The 22,813-nt window shown below is 40.8% G+C and overlaps 1 protein-coding gene across 6 annotated transcripts in view; it reads right to left on the minus strand.

The window, feature by feature from the left end:
* Positions 1 to 1,350: 1,350 nt before the first annotated feature.
* CCNE1 (cyclin E1) overlaps positions 1,351 to 22,813 on the minus strand; it is a 29,618-nt gene continuing 8,155 nt past the window's right edge. For 5 of the 6 annotated variants that reach the window (XM_044067315.1, XM_044067311.1, XM_044067312.1 and 2 more), the window contains exons 7-12: positions 17,050 to 17,196; positions 16,157 to 16,252; positions 14,836 to 14,970; positions 12,582 to 12,693; positions 12,337 to 12,494; positions 1,351 to 1,963 (exon numbers count right to left, since the gene is read on the minus strand). In XM_044067315.1, coding sequence (XP_043923250.1) covers positions 1,841 to 1,963; positions 12,337 to 12,494; positions 12,582 to 12,693; positions 14,836 to 14,970; positions 16,157 to 16,252; positions 17,050 to 17,196 — 771 coding nt within the window. In that variant the 3' untranslated portion in view covers positions 1,351 to 1,840. The remainder of the gene's footprint in view (positions 1,964 to 12,336; positions 12,495 to 12,581; positions 12,694 to 14,835; positions 14,971 to 16,156; positions 16,253 to 17,049; positions 17,197 to 22,813) is intronic. The other variant, XR_006364255.1, reaches the window with a different exon arrangement.

Below are 22,813 nucleotides of genomic sequence, written 5' to 3' on the forward strand. Positions count from 1 at the left end.
ACCAGCAAGGAAGGAATAGCTGGAGGAAGAAAAAATCCTTCACTTACAAATATCACAAAAAAAAAAAGCTATCCCACAACTTATCTGCATACGAACAGTTTGACCGGCAAACAAGATCTGGCGTAAAGCAGTATTAAGGGGCATTATGGGCAATGAAGGAGCTAGAGAATCTGATCCAGAATCTGGAAGAAAAGCAGAGTATGATCAGAAACCCATGCATTGACGACATTCCAAAAAAAAAAAAAAAAAAAGGGAGGCCTGGAGGGAGACTGCTACCAAAGAATATCTCCTATAGCTATCTTGCTTAGTTAACTTTATCAGTTAGGCCAGTCTTCAATGTTTACGTCAGTAACCTCTTGCAAAAAAATTCCCACCCAATTCTCCTGAGATTATCACTCATTAGAATGTACCCGGAACACTCAAACCCTGGACCAGGAGAATAGGTAAAAAGTTTAGACAGCTTTATATGTGCCAACGACCAAGTTGCTGCATCAAAGCCAAGAAGTAGCCTCTGCTATATTACAGCAAGAACCACAGCCTGCAGGGAGAACTCTGATGCTTTTTGCAGGAAAAAGCAAAACCCTTTGCACAAAGAATTTACAGACAGACAAGTCTCATGTTGCACCTAACTAGTATATTTTGGAGACCAGACTTATTTGGCAGGTGACAAACATGTTCCTATCATGATGCACTTTCCATCCCATGAAACATTCTTATTTCATTGATTGTACATTTGCACAAACATACAGAAGACATGGGTGGAGTTGAAAGTAAATATTTCAGCAAGATATGCAAATTCTGCACCCCAAGGTAGTTCCATAGTTGGGAGAAAATGATGACACCAAGAGTGACAGTTTTACTGCATCCTGACAAAACTGTCCACAAAAAGGCACTTAATCGGCTACTTTGATTATCAATTTCCAAAGAGGGTCGAAAACAATGCAGATAAACTAGTATGGGAGTTATCGGCACAAACATACCAAAGCAAACCTGGCAAAGTCAAACATGGTATTAATGATGCACAGAACTGCTACACTAAAAATACTAAGAGTCCAAAGGCTGGCTCAACTATTGCTCTTAACTACGGTAACAAAAAAAGGGAATGTTCTCAGATCTTGCATTCCGTTTCAGCCAGTTTCTCAGCCTCATTTAGTTGCACATTTAAAAAAAAAAAAAAAAAAAAAAGCGTACATCTATGCCTGCATTAGGACCATCTTGGAGATATTAACGGGGGAAAAATAAGGTACATTTTAAAAGGGGAGTCAGCACTTCCAAAGCTGGAAACTTCAAGCACTATATGGATGCACTCAACTCAAAAGGGCTTCAAAAAGTAGTGCTATTCAAAGGCAATTCAATTTTTAATTTTTACTTTATTTAAAAGCCAAGTGTGCATATCAGAGATAATCTTTATTTAAAAATAAGATACAAATAGCAGCATTTACATAAAACCAAATACTGTAAAAATACAGTTTAACCGCAGTTCAAGACACAGGATGCTGAAGCAGCAAGGTCATAACCTCTTAACTGGTCATAGAACCTCAGAATATAAAGTTGATTTCCCCACCAAAAAACTGGCAAGTACCAAGTACAACCTGCCTTAGCAGCATTAAGAGCACAGTGCAGTGCCTTAGGTAGGTGGCTGGTGTACTTGGATGTCTTGTATATAAAAAAAAAATTAAAATTCATATAAATTTAAATTCAAAGTCTGGCATCCTGTATCACCACACTTCCAGGAACTTGGATCCTTTCCGCAGCGCAAGAACCAAATTGATTTTAACTTTAAAAATCCGGGTCAGATGTTCCCACAGCATTAAGTGCAGAATTATGCTAAAATCTGTGTTCATACAGCATGAAAAGTAGAACTCTGTTTCTTGCTGCTCTGTGGAGGTGTGAGAACACCAGAAGGCACTGGTGAAGTTCTGTTCTGTTCCAGCAATGTAGCTTGTTTTTCTTTAGTTAGATCCTTAAAAAAAAAAAAAATACGTAAATTAAGCTAGTCCACCAATATTTTTTTCAAAGCATCCTGCTATACTCAATTTAGTATCAAGACAGATAGTGAATAAATGCAATTGTAAAAGTTTCAGATCTAAACTGAAAAACAAAAAGGCATAGAAAATGCCGCCCAGATACATTCCAATACAGATGTGCAAGTACCACTGTATAATTAGCCAAGTTAAATGACAACAGTATAAAAGTTAAAAAAAAAAAAAAAAAAAAAAGCCTTAAGCAAGGATATAAAACCACCAGTGAATAGCTTATGTGAAGTCAGAGAAATTAGTTTTATCCCTTGGTGCAGAAAGCCTCCTGGTGAATTATGTAGCAAAATGAATCTTGCACCCCGACACTGACCCAAATACACAGTCACAGAAGCATCACCTGCTACTTAAATTCACCAACTTTTGTTACATACAAATTCAGTACATTAAGAGACTTCAGATGTTAATTCAAACTCTTGCTAAAAAGCAATAGTAGCTAGGTAACGATCAGATCTGATGATCCACTTAAGGCCCAAAAAAAAAAAAAGCATCAATGAAATGTGACCCAAGTGACAGTCACTGCCACACACTGAAAAATTCCAACTGCAGATTTCCAAAGAGGTGCGCAAGTATAAGTTTGCTCAACATCCAGGATTTTATCCCATAGAAGGTGGAGGAGGGAGTTGAGAGCACTGCATTCTCTACATCCTTCTGTACAACGTCCAACTGCATTTACATACACTTAGTATATTATGGGCATAAACGAGTACGTGAGATGTGCGCAAGGATGTTAAGTGGTGCACACCTGTACGTGCATCAAGGCTGGGGAATACTTGCTAAGGAGTGCTTGTGGGCTAGGAAAATGTTTTTCTTTTAACTTATTCAGGTTACTAGGTTAACTGCCCTAAAAGCCCTTACAAGCCTAACCATATTTAACCAGAGTTGCCAAGTGTCGATAGTCAAGTGGTTTGCAGAGGTCAGGGTCTATGGTAGTTAATACCAACTTGGATGCCACCCCAGGAGTGAATTTCAGTCATCCCATCCATTAATCCAAGTTGGATTTGAAGAGGGTCAGGTCGGGGCTTGGTTTCACATGAATTAGACGATTGTTCCAAAGAAGTGGCAGTTTGTGGGAGATGTCTCTCCAGCATGACTGTTCATGTCAGAGGCTAGGTTAAGAGCCCTGGAGCAAGTGAACTTTGTGCAGCTTGATTTAGGAATGTGCATCATTTTCATCAGGACTGGGTCAGACTGCCCTGTAAGCCAGGCACAGGCAGAATATAGTGACAGGACTTTAACGTACCCTGTAAACTTCGAGAACCCTCTGCAACTCTTAACTGTTGCAGGTCTCTGGTGATGTACATGAAAAAAAGTGAGCATTTTCTGATGAGGGCAAAATACAATGGAATTATAACAGCCTTAGATATAGATGAGATTACATACAAGATGTGCCACACAAGGTTTCCTTAGTACTGTGGATACATGGTGGTCAAAGCTCAAATTGCTAACAGTACTCCACATACCACTGGATCTACACTTGGGGGTGCTGTCTATAATTAGCAGGGATGTCAGCTTTACCAAAAGGAATAACGCATTTTTTTTTGCATTTAACTTTATTTTGTGGCTTTGGCACCAATCATTTGTCTGTTAACCCTGTCTGCAGTGTATTACTGGGTGACTGATAGCTAGTTATCCCAAATTGGGAGCAAACCTGGGTGGTGCCAGCCACAACCAGTTCAACAGATAGCTAGGTATTCCCTTTTAGATTTCGGACAGTTAAAGAATGCCTTGTCATTTTTCTTAACTAGGGAGGTTATTTTTGCTTCATAATTAGCTTTGGAGGACTTGAGACTAAGCTAGAGAAGGATTTCTTCCTCTGCTGAGCCAGTTCCCTCTTGTTCTTGATAGTTAGGCTTTACAAGAGAAAACATTCATACTAAGGGTCCCACTAGGGTTTTCTTCAGCAAGTTCCATGAACTGAGCATTTCAGTAGCAGTTTCACAAAAACTCTGGAAATCCAAAAACGTGAAACACCATTTCCATTGTTTGCAGTGTACTAGAAAAATCCTTTTCAAGCCAGTAATGCCACTAGGATATCATTATAGAAAATTGCCACACACTCATGAAGAAATACTTCTATCCCCAAATCATTGTGGAAAGTGCAATTTTTCTGTTAACCATTTAGTCACCAACAGACAACATTCGTGGTCAGACTGTTCAGTGTGCAACAGGCATTTAGGCAAACCAAAGCAGCCACTCACTAAACTTGTTATAGTTCGAGAGGAGCAACAAGGAAGTGTACTTTTTTTGGCCTCAAGTCCTCTGAAGAGTTTTTTGATCTTCAGATTAAAGCTTAGGGGGCACCAGAGCAGGGGAAGGCCCCAGGCTGCATAACAGCTGGCTATAACACAGAATAAAGTTAGAGGCAGCAACCAACATTAACGCAATATGACAGTTTAAAACAGTTCTTGAGGCCCCCCAACACCAGTTTCTATGAAGCACCATAAAAAGGTCAATCCACTTATCTACTTAAGACTCAACCGCTTAGGAATCAAAGCTGGAAGAGACCAAAAACTCATTCCAATGTTCCAGGCAGCAGTTAAACTAGCTATTTGTTTACTGGGAAAGTTTGACTAGGCACATGTGCCCTTTTCAGTGGAGGCCTGGGGAGGAGGGGGAAAAAAAAAAAAGATACAATGCATCATTTAATGCAATTAAAACTTATGTTTCAGTGAATACATTGCACAGTAATCAGTGTAATAATTTATTCACAAATATTAAACTTAATCCTTGTACTGCGACTTTAGAGTGGTGCACAAGAAGTAAACAGAGTGAGAGAGTAGGACAGATGAGCAAGTGTGAAATTAACATCACCTAGGATTATCTCCAGTTAGAAATAGCATGCGAGATCCAGTTTTTTTTCCAGGGTTGTAGCATTTTAGGATTCTCTTTCCCCCAGGTAAAGACAGAGAAGTACCACAATTTTGGAATTTGGGAACAGATTTGCTGTAGGGAAGGGATTACTAGACAAGTCAGGGAAATAGGCGGGAGAGGGTAGTGTTGCCCCCATTTTGTCAGGAGATGGGTAGGTTGACTTGTGATCGATTTTGGAGGCAAGCAAGATGTTAGGATGGGCTTGAGTTGGGATGAATATCCCCACAGAGTGGCAAGTCAGAAAAATGAAGCGTTTGGCAAGCTTTTGATTTAACTGTAGCAGTTTAGTGTGGTAGGTGAGGGTTTAACAATTTGAAGACTAGGGGAGTCTTTGTATATACCAGAAGTGATTAGTGCCAAGTGGGGTGATTTGAATGGCTAGAGGTGGAGCACAGTGTACAACAGCAAGTGATATATTGCAAGAGTAGGGATGCAGGCCTATTTAAGAGAATCGCTTTGAAAAGAGATGTCTGAGAAAGAACAGGAACACTAGGGTATGAATACAGGAAGGGAAGGAACAAAGTGAGGTGGGTGTGTAAATTGTGGTCACTTGGGTTAGTAAATAAGTGCTTAAATGCAGACTGACAGTTTACAAAATGGTGTGCATTTTTGTGCCCAGGATGCATTTAAGAGGGGTGGAGAATGGGTCCTATATATGTACTGCCATGAGGGGTGGTAGGGGAATCAGGGGGTGAGAAGGCAGCGTAGCATGAAATTGCTCCAACACCAGCAGGAGTCGTTATGCTGTCAGTAGAAAGTGTGTGTTAATAGTAACGCGTGCTTTGGCAGCACAAGGTATATGTTACTCCAGACTGCAGTTACAGTACAGCTGTTGAGGAGTAAAGTACTGCACTACGAATTTGACTGCCAAGAACTCCGATGTGCGAGCAGTAGCCAAGCTTAATATTGTTTTTGACAGCAGACAAGGATGGTGTTTACAGAGCGAGAGACGTACATACTTGAAGTTTAGCTTGATTATAGATAGAAGTGAGCACACAGTGTCCTTTAAGAGTGAGCAAGTTGGCATGCAGATTTAACCATTTGTCAGGGAGAATGCTTCAGTACAAAATAAATCATTCCCGTGTGGACAGACAAGTAAAACAGTACTGCTTAGTCACCTCCTTTCTACCTGGTATCAGCAAATATTGAATCTTCCTGACCTACTCCAATGCAACAGGAGCTCAGAAAAAAAAAAATGAGTACCAGCTATACTAGAAGTGGGCTGCATTTATCCAGTACACTAGAACTTTAACTTGATCAACTTAAATTCCCCCTGAAGTCTACGCAAGCAGAACAGAAAAGTCACCACAACCAAGGATGAATAAAACTGAATGCACATCTTCCTGGTACTTCATAAATCTACACAGACTTGTCACTCAGAACCCTGACAAGTGGAAGTCCAGCCTCAAGATAAAAAGCCTGAAAGGAGAGCCAACCATGACTTAGGACCAAGGATCAAGAAATTACATGCGTGTACACAAGCATAAGGTCTTCCAATGCAGCAAGGTATTTCATTAGGTCAGGATGCCACCAAACACCAGCAGAAGTAGACCACAGACTACACTTTTAAAAAAGGCATCATACCAAACAAGCAAGTAGGCAAATCTACCTCAATACTGCAGAGTAAAATTCAGTAATTTCTGCCAATGTGCAGACACTGCTTTGTAATTGTAAAACAAATCTGGCAGGCAGCCAACTAGAATGCAAGCTCATCTTGCCGTCCTACAAACAATTTAAGACCATACAAAGCATTAAAGCCAAAAGGGCAAGAATTTCAGAAAAATTTAAACTCAATTGACTGTTTTGGCAACTGTCATGACAGATAAATACCCCTCGGTCTTCAACAGTTTGAGTCTATGGGCAGAGTATTAAGTTTTGAACCTGAAAGCTAGGCAGCAGCTCTAAACACAAGTTCTTTGGATAACGACTGCCACAAAGCCAATCATTTATGGAGCAGGCAAGCATGTCATGTTTGGACCATTAAGTTTAGCAGATTTAGATGCCCCTTGCCCAATGGACCATTCCTTCTTCTAAGGGCAAGAGGAGTAAAGTGTGGTATCCTCTAAGGAGGGTACAAGTTTCCAATTTTTATAGCTCCTACCTCTACTGCATATGCCTAGTAAGCCTCTCCCTTATTTCAGTCTCTTCAAGGCGAGGAAGAGTGCGTTACTTGAACCTACCAGGAACTCAACCATAGCACCAGGCACTCTACACCCCTCTCACACAGGAGTCAGCTCAACCACACATTCCTACCTCCTGCCAGACCCACACGTCCAGTGCCACTAGCTGGGGTATATTGACTGTTACTGCCCTTACTGTTTTGATGTGAAAGCATTTTGATGAAACATGCACACAGAAAGGTGCAAGTGGAACACCCCACAATGTACAAATGCTGCAAAAGCAACATTGCACATGTACAGAAAGCAGAATAAAATGAGTACAAAGCACAGGGAAAGTACCCAAGAACTGGACCATTATGACAGATTCTCAAGCAGTTCTGGTGCACGTAAAAACAGTGAATGGGATGCTACAAAGCCACGCGTCTCAGTACATACCCTGGAAAAAACTAATTTAGCAACATAACATCCAAATGTGCAAACCTAAAAAGCAGTCTGCAGCTTACCCATAAATTCATTCATTCCACACACAAGTATTGAAATCTTTTTGTTTTATGATCCAAGTGGCTATGGTACTCAAACATAATCTGCAGTTTCTAATGTAACCAGTACACCAAAAAATAGTTTTGCTATTCTGAACTACAAAACACAATTTAAACCTATTACATGCTTAAAATCACTGTGGCACTTAAGCATCCGTGCATAAAAATAAATTTTTTTCACACACCTTGCGTACACAAAGATGCGACAAAAATCAGAACTTCCAATCTTAACAGGTGGTGGTGGCATATGCCTAAACATACAAACTACTATAAATATATAGTGAAAAAAGTGTGAAAGCAGGACTCTCTCACCCCCAATTTTCTACATGAAGTTGGGGGTGACATGTCAACTGTAGCCATCTCTCTCCATTCAATGCCACTCTTGATATTCATGACTGCCTCTGTAACAGGTCTGGTCTCACAATCCATCCACCTCTTACAGCCACAGTATGCATCCCACAACCCAGTCTCTACCACTCTATACCACCTTTAGTTTTAAAGATTCTGCCTTTACTGCCCAGGTTTCTGAACCATATATATTACTGGCTGCATCACTATTTCGTACCCCTTAAATTTTTAGCTTCTCTGGCATTCTGTCATACAACCCTGACAGTGTCAGTTAGCTGCAGCCCCTCAGATTCTAGCTTTGGACTTCCCCATTCATACTTCTCAACCACCCCTCCCAGATACTTGAAGCTGCAACACCAGTCTGCATACAGCAACTCTGATCGGTCCTCACGGATGTGTTACATCCCCTTTATTCTTGTATGCTTGCAGCAAGATTATTCTTTACATAAAGGACGTGCCACCCCCCCCACACTGGTAACAGGAGCAGATTAGACAGAGGATGTGCACCCCCACACTAGTAACAGGAGCCATGTGCACCCCCACACTAGTAACAGAAGCCATTTCTCATATTTGTGGTGACCTCATCAGAGCCAAATTTTCCTTAGTGCTGTTCTTCTTGGGTGGGCTCCTCCGGGACTACTCACTCATCATACTTGGTTGACCCCAACTATAAACCTTGTGTGTACATTGTTGCATCTGAAAGCAGGTTAAGAGCAGTATTCCCAGAAGTACTCAAGGCTGAGAACATGTGATCCCTTGAATAATGGCCAATGGTTAAGAGTTGACACTTCTGTACATTACTTATTAGGATGCAGCAGCTTAACTCACGACTATGCACTCTATGCAGTGCCTGCACAAGAGGGCATGTGACTTTGGTAGGTGAACCTGGTAGTTACCACCACTCCATTGCACCATCAGGCATAGACTTTGCACTAGCTATTTGAATACAGTTACAATGATCACAACTCATGCCATTCAGTACAGAACTAGGAGTTCTAACAGGAAGGCACCAAGTTTAATGGCGACTTAAGTTTGGAAGGCTGTTGTGAGGTGCTGCTTACACACCACATATTGTAAGACGCAAACTTAATAGCAATGCATAGATGCACCATATGACAGTAACATGTTAAGCTTAGCGGTGAATCACTTGCTGCAGGTTTGGTTGGAAAGCCTATAGCCAAAGATGGCACAAACATACTTCTCAGAAGGACTTTAGACCAAAAGTGGAGACCGTTTGAGGACTGACCAGAAGCCTAATTGATTTAAAATCACCCTAGCCTCAATCAACACAACTAGTGCAGAATAAATTTCCCGGCCAAGTACTTTACCTTCACATACATCTGTTTTACAGGCATTAAGAAATGCAGCTCCTGCTACTCTTACCAAAGGCAGGACACATGCAGCAAAGTTCTCCAACCCTCAACAAATTAATAAGTTTATAAAAAGTTGAGCAAGTATTTGTTGCAATACTCTTTGGTGGACATTCCTTTTATTGGCACATCCTTAAGCAAGCTCCATCCATAAGACAGCAAAACAGCTGTGCAGGAGAATGGAGTAGTTGTAGCATTTTCCTAATGCCCATCCTCCTGCAGCAAAGATAAATGATTGCTTAAGCAAGGCCTCTGGGATAACAGCAGTCACCTTATTTACAGTGGAAAAGCAAGCCTTAGAAGACTGCATAGTTGCTTTCAGAACACTGCAGAAAATACCAATCATGTTTTAAGATTTCTGGCCAAAGGAAAGGCTACAGCATGCTACTATAGCAATAACCCACGCCTGGGTGTGGGTAATGCCAAATTTACCCACGGTTGGCGTGGTTTGGTCCCGAGGGCTTCGCCCTCGGGACCAAACAAAGCCAACTGTGGGTAAATTTAGCATTACCCACACCCAGGCGTGGGTTATTATTATGACATTATTTAAGAAAAGAAACTATTACTTTTCTTAAATAATGGCATAGTATAATGCCTGTTTACTGCCCTTCCGCAGATGTCTGGCATCCGCGGCAGTTCTGATGTACTGCGCCTGCGCAGTACATCAGAGTTGTATAAAGCAACGGAGAAAGCAAGATCTCCGTTGCTTTTTTTTTAAGCTATGTTAAATGAGTTTAACATGGCGAGACAGCTTTAAAATAAGCAACGGACATCTCCGTTACTTATTTTAAAACTGTCTCGCTATGTTAAACTCATTTAACATAGCGAGACACTAAAAAAGCAACGGAGATCTTGCTTTCTCCGTTGCTTTTTTTTAAACACTGTCTCGCTATGTTAAATAGGTTTAACATAGAGAGACAGCTTTAAAATAAGCAACGGAGATCTCCGTTGCTTATTTTAAAGCTGTCTCGCTATGTACCCATTTAACATAGCGAGACAGTGTTTTAAAAAAACGAGTTATACTAATGGAAAAAAGTCCAGGCGACCGGACCTTTTTCCATTAGTATAACTCGATTTACAACGAGCACGCTGGCCAATCAGCGTGCACGTTTTGGGGGGGATCATGGTATAATATACAACCCTCTACTCCTTTGGTCTAGGACCATAAACCTGAAAGAATCTGGAGCTTACAGTTTATTCAAGCTTCAACACAAGATCTGTTGAACCATTTAACAGAAGCACGACAAAACTACTTCACTGGTTGATCTGAATAAGCATACTCCCTTTAAAATCGCAAACCCCTCAAGTCCTGTAGAGGCCTAGTACCAAAAATATGTCTTAAAGTGGCAATAGGGATGACAAAGATGCTGAAAAAGCTGACACTATACAACAAGCCAACAATGGAATAAAACACTGCATAGCCAACATCTTAAGACAAAAAACTATAAATGTACTCTACAGCTACAACACTGTTTAACCTGTAGGACAGAATTAAAGATTTTCCCTTTTAAGAAGACCAATATCCAAATTTCTACAGCTTCTGCAGAGTGTGTTGTAAGCAAAAATGAAGCATACAATCTTAATGGGGTTGACAAACTATTCACACTTGAAAACCCAGTAAAGAGAACAAAACTTAGGAACAATATATTCTGCTAAACCCCATTCAAATGCAAAGGCTATAGACAAACTATAGCAAAAGTAGGACTTCAATAAGAACCACCTGCACATTTGCAAAAGGGCACTACCAACTAGATCTCCACTTAGGACACTACAAATTCAGACAAAAGGTAAAAAAGAATTTCACCACAGAATAGATTTAGAGGCAAAAAGTGTCTGCTATCTCAGCCTGTAAATAGCAACGGCAATAGGCATGGACCAAGGTCAGCAACCTTCCTCTGGATTTGAGCTCAGCAACTTTCCTCTGGATTTGAGCTCATAAAAACTAGTCAAGTTAAATTGTGTGCAACAACTTTTGCTGGAGTAGTAGCATTCAAGCGAAATTACGATTAACCAGTGTTTTAACTGCACTGAAATGCACAGACAAAGTTCTAGACCAATGTAGTCAAATGGTGCAGAGACAGCTTCACAATGCTCAAGGTGAGCAAGCCAAAATTGTAAAGACAACACCCTTCAAGCCAGAACAGTTGGAATGTTTTATACAATGGAAGCATACAGTTGACGAAGCCAGCCTTCCCAAAGGAGTGACTTGGAAGTAAAGACTTTTAAGAGAGAATCAGGAAACAAAACCAAAGACCATCAGCAGTTTTCAGCATTCCCAAAACCTTACATTATTTCTGGAATGTTATGTTCCTTTTGAAGATTGCAGAAACAGCTTTAAAGTTCCACATTATGGTTGATGGTCTGCAAGCCAAAGGAAGGAGTAATATATTCCATTACTTGAAAGCACACAATGATCAATGCATATCTTCTGCGCACACACACCAGTGGACAAGTTATACATGCCCAAACCCCCCCCCCCCCCATACCATGTACTTTCTGCATTAGTTAAACTGCAAGCCACAGTCCTGGACTAGTTCATCCAGCAGCATTCCCATTATTTCAAACAGATTACAGAAAGTCAGGGTAGGGGGCTGAATACTATTTAGTGGAAAGGAGCAACCAAAGAAATCTACTATGCATAATTCAGCAGTACAAGTCAATTCCAATCCATCTCTACAACACCTAAATGCTGCCAACTCTGAGACAATAGTTTCACAATGCAATCAAGACCTTCTCCAGACAAGTGCTGTATCCGAAATCCTCAAAAAAACCCATTGGCTACTTTAAACAGCTCACTAAAAATGAAATCTTTTCCAACTGATATAGACCTGCAATGAAGATATGTAGGACAGCAAGATACTTTGGCAGAGAATTCATCAGCTGTAATGTAGCAAATCAAGCAGATATCATATAAACTGCTGGCCAAACACTGCAAACGTTTCCCTGCTGAAAAACAGCAATAATTTGATGTGCAGTGGTTAAAACAAAGCACACATCATACTGAACCTAGTCTGCAGCACAAAGATTCTGGTCAGAACAGAATACTTACTAGCAAAATCAACTGCTTGGAATGAGTCTGAATGTTGTGCAAATCTTCAGGAGCTACACCTTTTAGGCTCTTCAATTCCAAGTGTCCTGCCTCCCTTACTGCCAAAGCAAACGTGACCATCCACTTGACACAAAATTCAATGTCACTCCATTCATAACCTAAAATAAAAGCAAAAAAGGTGGACACGTTTTTCCTAAACTAATGTAACAGATTAGCTGCATAAACATTTTTCAGTGTAAAAATACCTGAAACCTTGTGGACCAGCTCAAATGAAGAGAAGTGAAACAAGGCAGAAGCAGCTAATACTCCATATGTGAACTCCAAGCAGTCAATATCCAAAATGCAAAGATCTAAAAGCTAAATGTAAGGAGAAACACATTAACACCTTACCTTTTAAAGTTATTCTATGCACACAGCAAGATTTCAGGTTGCATGTTTGTAAAAAAAAATGTTCTAATCTCTGCAATTTTAAAACTCTGACAAGCCCTACCTCAGATTCAGGAAACAACCATTTGGGAAATTAGGGTAGAAACCTCACCCAATCAATATCACACCAATCTTTCATAAAATTAAGTCTACATTGCTGCACATGCACAAATGGGAGCTTCTTGGGGAAATACATTTTTAACCTCATGATTAACACTCCTTGGAAGTCTCTTCTAAACTGCACTGGCTTCAGACAATATGGGCAACAAGCATCAGATGCATGCAATATGCACAAAAGGTACAGGGACCGTAAAATGCATGACAAAAATGTCAGTACAAGTCACAAATGGCTAAGGACAAACTGAGGTGACAGTTAAACCAATGAGATTGGACGGCTCAATGCATCCTCACTTGACTCAAACATCTTTGATTCAGCTCACAAAAGATGCTAGCATTTTCCTTCAAACAAGTAAACACAAATCAAAAATACAAATTAATCCATAGTTCTCTTTACTACTCAAGTCATGTCTTTTTTGTCAAGCAAAAGGGAAGCATGAACAGATACTCCCATCACAAATGTATCCTATATTTTTGATTTTGTACAGATTACTTTGGATATTTCCCAATACCAGAGACAGTGGAAGCTGCCACACATATGCACGGCTTTACAGGTTATCAATTTCAGCACTGAAGCAACCCATAAAGACCAGAGTCTTAGGGGCATCTCATATCAAAGCGAAATTGTTATACAAGAAGCAGGCATGCACAGCCATTACCCATTAGGAATCCAAAGCGAAATTGTTATACAAGAAGCAGGCATGCACAGCCATTACCCATTAGGAATCTTTCAAGGTCATGATGGGTTTCTGCTCAGACTCCATAATTTAGTACATGCTCACAAGCTGAGCTATGTCACTATACCAGTTAAAATTTTCACAGGAGTTAACTGTATGCAGTATGATCATAAATCCTTATATTTCACCTGCCAACAACCATTCCTTCCCTTACAAGTTCCCCATCTGTCCCAGAGATCCAAAGATTGGAGGGCAACAAAACACAGAGGGCTAATCAAGTCTGGGTTGTTGGGCTTCATCCCTTTATTTCATGGAGCTGTGTCTGCATCAAACTGCTTCAGTAGATGGCAAAGAATTGGTTCGGTCATTTTTCCTGCTAGCCAGTACTAGAAAGACCAGACACCTATCCAGCTGCTCTGTCTTTGGTCATTTAATCTACAAAAATTTCACATTTTTCTGATTGACAAACTATTACGAATGCCAGAATGTGTTGGCTTCCGCCACCCCCTTAGATTAATTCTCTGTGCCTCTGTCCAGCAGAGCCACTGCAGTGATCCCCGGGGTAATTTTCCATTTCCCATCCTGTTGTTAAATCATGAGTATGCCTGCCTGGAACAAGCTTCTTGGGTAGACATGCACATGTAACAGCTCTCCTTGTCCTTCGTACTATTGGCACATGCAAAGGAAAAGATTAGTTTGACAGGTGTTTTATCATGAAAATCTTGAAAGCAATATAAATACATGTAGGTGGTACCACAATTGGCCAGAATTGTCATCAGAAATTGAACTAGATCTCTAAAGCACAAGTTAGCTCATCACTCTGCATACACTTACAAAATTTTCAAACATTTCTAGAAACAGCTTTTTGTTCCAAGTCAGTAATGTCCATCACCAAGCCCACATCCTTGGCCCCAAGCGTACTATCAGCTGGACAGGCTCTCGCCCCTCATTGATTTAAGAGCACCCTAGCCTCAATCAACATAACTAGTGCAGAATAAATTTCCCGGCCAAGTACTTTACCCTTCACATACATCTGTTTTACAGACATTAAGAAATGCAGCTCCTGCTACTCTTACCAGAGGCAGTAAGAGTAGATGGTTTAGCCAAGTGCCACCTCCACTGTTCAACATTTCCACATTTAAAGCCACAATCCAAGCAGTGGGTTGCCTGGGTATCATTAGGACTTGTATCCCTCTGCACCACACCTAGGCAGACACACTACACAGAGGGTACAACTAGTTCATAATAATGAATCCGTAAACAAGAAAATACAGCTTACCTCCATTACCTGTACAAAAACCAGAGGGGGATATTGAGGCAATAATACCTCATATAGCTCCTTTAAATATGCAACCTGCATGAAGATTTTCAGCCACGTTACAGCAGTTACTGGACTCAGACTCCAATTTAAAGCCTAGGACAGAATAAAATCTAGTGTTATTATTACACGTGATAGATTAGTGTTGGGCATTTAACATTAAAAAATTTGGAAGAAAATCTTCAACTGAAGCCAAGGTAGGGAAATTCACTAGATTCTATGCTCTAGTATGGACTTACCTAAAGGCATGTTCTGAAGCAACAAACCCATGAAGGTCTGACAACCTCCATACCATATACAATACTAGGTTGAATGTTTTGTTTTTATGTATGCAACTCCCCTCCCCACAATACTTGAGTACTTAACTATATGAGGAGTGGCCACTGCATCAGGAATTTAAACGTTTTTCAACTAGGTCTTGAAATTGAAAGACCTGGGAGGGGTCTTTCAGAGCACAACAGCTAACTTTTTTTGTAAAACCACTTGCAGCTTTAATCTGGAGTACAAATGGGAATGAAATTATAAAGCAAAGATGCCTCAGGACATTACTTTCCTGATTTACTACAGCCAAAACATCATTTAACAAAGACAATTAACCCAGAAATAGGTCTCTAAATTCACAATCAGGGTAGGGGTGCAAGCCGTCCAGAAAGAATACTTAACCATGAACATTAGTTCTCAAAATACAGCATATGCAAGACCTGGGACATCTAGGACTGGTTTATTGTTAACTACTGCATGCAAGTAAAAAGCAAAATGTAAGTGCATGTCTAAAGATTATGCTAGCCTAGTAAAATGTATTCAATGGTTTAACATTACAGTAGCTGTAACAACTTGATTTGCCCCATAAAAGCACACTAAATTAATTTGCCCCATAAAAGCACACTAAATTATCCACATATTTAACAGCTCCACTGATCAGTGTATCATTAAACAGATTCTTGGAGAAGGACTAGAAATAGTTGTTGGCGTCCACAGCATGTCTTCATACATGCCACTGCAAAAGTGCATATGCACATAGTCAAGCACACTTCCTCCACCCCAACTTTTATAAAGGTGCAAGAAAGCAAAACTGCTCCAAGTCACTTGAAAATGAATAAATCTCCACAGCACATTAGCTTTAGCCAAACTCGCGTGCATACTACTTCAACAATTTAAGACCTCTGTGGACTTTTGCCCAGCCTTTCAATTTGGCTAGAGAATTTCTCTTAAATGTAGTTAGCTGTAATTGTACACTACTTCTACTACACACACAATGCAATTTACACAGAATTGACCTTACCTTCATAAGAATTAATTCCATTTGAAATATTTCCCCTTCCGTGCAGGCACCATCGGTAACGTAAGCAAACTGCTGCACTTTTGGTGGGTAGATTTCCTAAAAAACAAAAGCAAATTCACTTAAATGCATTACCCCATACACTCAGGCCTATGCAACACACTTCTAATTTATGCAAGGAATGTACTTGGATGCGGCATACACCATGCATTTGTGGGACCACACATTTAAAGAACTGTAGCGCCCGCTTGCAGGAAATTTACGTTTCCTGCAGAGTGCCATGCAACAGCAGCCATTTAGTAAAACCAGTCAATAGTGTTAAAAACACACAAGTAGAATTTTTGCGGGGGAAATTTGCTTTAGGAAACGTGAACATGGTTAGTACCCTTCTCCATTCCAAAAGGGAAGGGAAATGATAATCCTAGACAATCTGCAAAGAGATTGGGTTTGGGGCAAATAATCCTACCAAGACAGGAAAATCAGAAGCGGATCACTAGAAAAGATGCAATAATATACATGCACTTTACTGATCCACTCAGCTGTGGAAATTATTAGAATAAGCTCATCCAGCCTGCTAGCACTGAAACACCGAACCATCTGTTTACAAAACCCAGGTTTTGCTAGCGCCCTGAGGAGGAATAAATGAGGCAAGTAACCGGTGTGCATTCCAAGACAGGTGGGAATGAGGCATGTTGATAATGCATAATCCTGTTAGAAACACCCTGTCCCAACTTGCAGAAGGGAGTAGGGCAACTTTTCCTCATGCCTAGCTCACTGTAGACCTACTACCTGATGCATTTTTAAGTGGAGGGCAGCAAAACTTTTTGACCTAACTCATTCAAACTTAACGAATGAAAACCAAAGCTATTGGTCAGGGAAAGGAGACCTCTGCTTACCTCCAGTTTTGCTGCAACAAACAATGATGATATTCCAATTAGCTGCAACCGAGTCTTTACAACATTCTTTTGTGTAGCCATAAATCTATCAAAGAAGTCTTGTGCTAAATAAAAAGTCTCCCGATTCAGACGGTAAACTTCAGAGACCTAATGAAGACAGGGAAGAAGAAAACTATTACTTATACTTATTCAAATAATTAAGAACTTACCCTAACAATCCCCACATATTCCTTAACGTAACCAAGATTTAACAACCACCAACCCTTAAATCCCCAACTTTGTGAACCCAATTGCACAAAGTTTGGCAGGGTGGAGGAATGTCTTGCATTTGCTAAATTTTCTCTCAATGTCAAGACTACTCTGCAGCATACTTTGAAGCAGTTGACCAATACTCTTCCTGGTTGTTCATTACCAGACTTTCTGAAAGCATGAACACTTCAAGACAGCCAAGAGCACCATGGCACAATAGCAAATACATAATACCCCATCTTGAGAGAGATACACAGTGAAAACATTGCTTCATATCATGTGCACTGTACAGAGATGAACACCTAATGGATTTCAAAGACGCAGTAGCAGACAACCATAAACTAGAAAAGTTAGCATATGAAAACTATGCTTTTGACCCAAAGTGGACTTCAACCCCTGTAAACATTAGTCTTAAATGCTGCCACTTCCATGCACGTGTGCATAAATGGCTTCTGGCATTTTCCATTCTACACTGATTCATGTAATCTTTTGTATCCCCAAAAAACAGAATTTTACTCACCCACCCTCTTTCCCCCATTCACTTACCAGGGGTATCAGAAATACACCCCCAAATGGACTTGCAACATTGTTGTTTCAGACAAAACTAGTACCCGAGAAACTGGTTCATACCAAAAGGGATCGCTGCTTATTAAAGCAACCAGTGTCAATTGGGCCAATATCACTGACTGCATAACAAAAAGTGTTTAAATAGTACCTTCAGCAGCTCTTCCAGAGAGTGCATTACTATTTAAAGCAATCCAGACCGTATGCTTCTGGTGGGCATGAAGCCAGTTGGAGAATTTCAAACTTTCAAAAAAGTGCAAAGCTCATTTCAAAGGCAGCATCATGTAAAAGCTTCACGCTATACATAAGACAACAGATGGCAACCAATATGAATGCAGGCAAGCCAACATACAAAGAAATGCACCAGCAGGCAAATTAGACCAACTGCTCACCAACACAACTTGCATACAGTGAACTTCATGAATGAAGCTGATGGCACGATTCAAAGACTGCAACAAGCACGGTGGGAAACAAGTAGGTAGCATTAACACCAAGTAAATGACAGCAAACGTTTGTGGAAGAGGGAAGAAGTGTGCCTATATGGAGACACCAGATGGAATGACCAGCCCTGCTTGCTTAACTTAAATGTTTCCATCCCATCCAAACCCCCAGCTGTAACCAAGGTACAAAACCTCGGTAGCTAGACAGCTATGCTGAACAGTATGCAAGCACCTGTACAACTGCATGGACTCAAGTCATACCTGACGATTAAAAACCTGCTAAAAAAAACACAACCCTATCTGGTAGGCATCTTTAACAGGCTTTACAAAAGGAAGAAAACTGTTGCCCAATGGCAAAAATGTTCAAATTGCCAAATTGGGGGGGGGGGACTCCCTCCTTAGCCTCAAGCAAATTAGAAAACATCCAAAGTCATTTATGACTCTGAAATGGCCTCCAAAACAAAGGGTAACCACAAAGCCTTTTTCAGTTACGTCAGGAACCTCCATGGCAAAGACCAGGTTTGTTCCAAATTAGTTCTTAATGGTACCACTTGCACAGATACTTCTGTTGTCTTAGACGAGGCCCATTCAACATCAGATACTTGTCCTGCACCTCACATCTCCACAGATTAAGGCCCTATTCACAGGAAAGAACATAGCTTCCATGGAGCCGGGTGATTGTCTATTCTGCAACATATCCAGCAAGAACTAGCCTCGCCATTGAGCACCCTATTCAAACCATAGCCCTAAGTATAGGCTTCATTCCAGCAGAATGGAGAACTGCCATGGTCATCCACTTTCAAAAGTGGTGCCACTACTGACCCTGGAATCTACCACCCCATTAGCGTGTGATCTTTTAAGGCCATGGAGCTTATTATGACATGGCAATCTCCAAGCACTTTACCCTACCCAGTTCGGATTTGTGAGACAGATCTTGCCTGTTGAACTTGGTTGACTTGAGACAGTCACCAAGGCCCTGGATGAGGGAGTCAGTACATACAACCCATCACTTGGACAAAGCCTTTAACACAATCCCCAACTCTAGCATCAAAAAGCTAATATAAAATCCCCATCTCATTTGGAAGGTGGCCAACTGGCTCACCAATAGGACCCACAAGATCAAAATAGGTGCCTCTACCCGGACAGCAGACCTCTCACTAGTGGTGTTCTCCAAGATCTGTCCTGGGACCCCACTGTCTGGAATCTACTTCAAGAGGTATAGGCAAAGACAAAAGGTCTGCGGTTGACAGTTTGTGGACAACTTGGGTGCTGTCAACGACTCTCCAAATGGAGGTCAACATACTACAAGATGGTCTCACAGCAACAAATGACTGGTGCAAAAGTAAGACCACAAGTTAAATGCACCAACCACAAGTTAAATGCACCATTCAGCAAAAACACGGCCCCTACTATTTACCACATCAATGGCAGCCCCCCAAAAGCACACAACCTGTGATGAGAGACCCGAGTACACAGGATGACTCATTCGACCATCATGTGGCAGCAGTGGTCAGAAAAGCCTTTTCATTCCAAAAGTAAAGGCATTGCATCCAGAAAAAAGATGGATCATATTCCTTCCTCATTAGTGCAATAATTGGGAGGGGTACATATCAAACAGGGAGAACACCTGCACCAAATGGAAAGGCCACAGAAATAACGTCAAGAGAATCTATGGCTTCCAAACACCTGGACAGGCCCAAATCACCATCACTCTACTCTGTATTGTACAGACTGCTCAGAGGTTGCCTCTCTCCTACAAGGCAATCTCAGACCCTGCCCTACTAGAGACGTTCCATATCCATTACTAACTCCTCACGCATTACCCGATCCCAAATCTAATATCTGCCATTAACAAAAACCTACTGGAGACAGGTTTGTCTCCCAGAGGCAGCCCAGTCTCTGGAATAGACTCCCCATACACATCAAACAAGGTATGTTGCCGACCCTCTCAAGCACAACTTATGAGTGGATGGGAAACCACAAATTTGTCCCAGGGGTTCCACCAGTGTCCCTCATTGACAAAGGCAATGGGTGCAGACAGATTTATTTTTGGTATAAACTCTAGGCTACGCTTGTAAGGGTCCCAGGGCCATTAACCCGGTAACCTCCCATGATCCTACAAAATAACCGATAGTTAATAGCAACAGTTGGTTTATGTAATATTTGCAACAGCAAGACTGCAGTATGTGAGAAGTTATTTTGGAGAAACAAAAAGGTGTTTCTCTAACAGAATACGTGTCAATAAGCAACTGACTGGTCCGCTGCTGACCATTTTCAGTTTCTCGTAATAGAACATTAAAGCAGAAATGGAGTACTACAAAAATATACAGCACATTGATGGATGTTTCACAGTACAATACTTGCACCCTGATGGGCTGAACAAAGAATTTGCTAGTGTTTTACTTCCTTTGAAGGCATTTGTGCTAAGGTGCTAAGTGTACTTAATTAAATCTGGTCACATTGTAGTTTTACTCTTGCAGATGCATTTGAGTGCATTACTTCATGCAGCTCCCCACGGTTGAGTGGTGTTCGAAAGACATGTGAATGGGCATGCCTTCATTGAAGGTTGAGTGTCAAAAGCTGGCACCTTGGCACAGTAAAACCCTGACCATAATTAGCGGATTGGAGTTCTGCTGTGGCGACCCCTAACCAGGAAAAGCCGAAAGAACAACTTCATGCTGCATGGCAAAAATGACCTATAGAAAAATGTGCACCACACAGCACAGTTGATACTTTCAGTGCACAATAGGGTTTTGAAGAGCCCTGACCAGATGTGCAATAAGTTAAACTATAGAGGCAATGGTAATTTCTAGGAAAGATGCAAACCCTTTGACTGAGCAGATGATTAAGGGAGGCACTAAAATTAAAACAGTGGCATGCATCAGTAGATACTTATGGTCTTTCTGATCTATCACTGTACACCTGGTTATGAGAGAGAGGCAACAGGTATGAAAAAGTCAAAATTTTACATTTGTTTACCAAGAAAATACCTGCCTGGGCACAGCTGCCTTTTCACAGGCTCAGGGAGAAAAGCTCCACAGTAGTAAATAGATGGGCACAGCTGCCTTTTCACAGGCTCAGGGAGAAAAGCTCCACAATAGTAAAATAGATGGTAGTGGTAACTAACATTTACAATACACAATGCACAGGATAATATAAACAGTACAAGATTACAGTGATGGCAACATTTACACTATATTTTGTAGTACCATGAATTTATACAAATAACTAACATACATGTAAAAAATTGTGTAGACACTTCACTAGTTTATACTTATTAGACTAGTCTCTCTGCATTCAGTACTGAATATATAGGATGGTTGCATCAGTAGGCACACAGTACTGCATACTCCATTTACTCCAATACCAACGTGTTTTGCCCGCTTTTAGGTGGCTAGAAGTACTGATTGAGAAGATCAGTAGTTAATTATTATCAAATCAGGACTAATGGGAGCAAAAAGGTGTGACCACATATGAACAAATGTATGCATTTCTGATGTGGTGCTGGAGCGAAACAAATGCATGAAAATGAAGTGTTAGCTATAGCATGTCCCCCCCCCCTCTATTACTGTATGGTACATCATGGTATACAATGACCTATGCAAGGGAAGGTCTGCAGACGAAGTAAGCAACACCACATAACTATAAAAACACAACCTGTCCATGCTACACATCTGTAACCCTTAAAAAATGGACTGAGATTGGAGAGAAGTGGAAACCAAATGACAAAATCCACACTGCCATATACCAAATATGAAAATACCATTTCTGGAAATAGTTCCTTCTCTCCGATGGGTGGTGCTCTCAGTTTTAGTCTTGGGGAGTGATCCATCCTGCACACACTGGTTTGAGCAGAGGTGCACTATTGTGTAGTGTGGGGATTAAGAACAGGCAAACTGAAAACAAAAGTTAAAAAGATACAACACACAAAAGGGGCTCACACAAGTTAGAAAGCTTTTAAACTATGGTAAATGTTTCAGAAAGTACTTTTTGCTCACACCTTGTTTTTACAGAAACAGTAACTTGCTATATCTGAAACCAATAATAAGCAGCAAAGCTAAGCAAAGATACTTCTGTATGCACTGTAGTCAAACATACTTGCAGGACAAGTGCTCACCTATTTTGTCAATACAAGGTTTAGTAAAAATTGCATTTAAGATTTCTAAAGGTAAAAACACGAGTCCCACACCCAGGTATACTTCATTTGAATATGCATTACTATACACAAGATCTATACAACCATATGTACTGGTTTAGTGCAACAGTGATAATAGACAAGAGCAATACCCAATTTCTCACACAAACCTTTTTTTTTTTGTGGTGAGGGGTAACAAGACTGTAGCATTTTTGCTTTGCAAGAGGGGCAACCCTCCCTGCACCCCCACAGCCTGCCAATTTATAGAAAAACTCAGTGGAGGAAAGGGCATATTCTACCCATTTCCCAGTCGCCATGTTTTGATCAACTGTGGTGTATTAATACACCACCAAGCCATTTACACACGTATACCACA

This window comes from Protopterus annectens, chromosome 3.part1 (genome assembly GCF_019279795.1).
Source record: "Protopterus annectens isolate FY-2018-M chromosome 3.part1, PAN1.0, whole genome shotgun sequence".
NCBI lineage: Eukaryota > Metazoa > Chordata > Ceratodontiformes > Protopteridae > Protopterus > Protopterus annectens.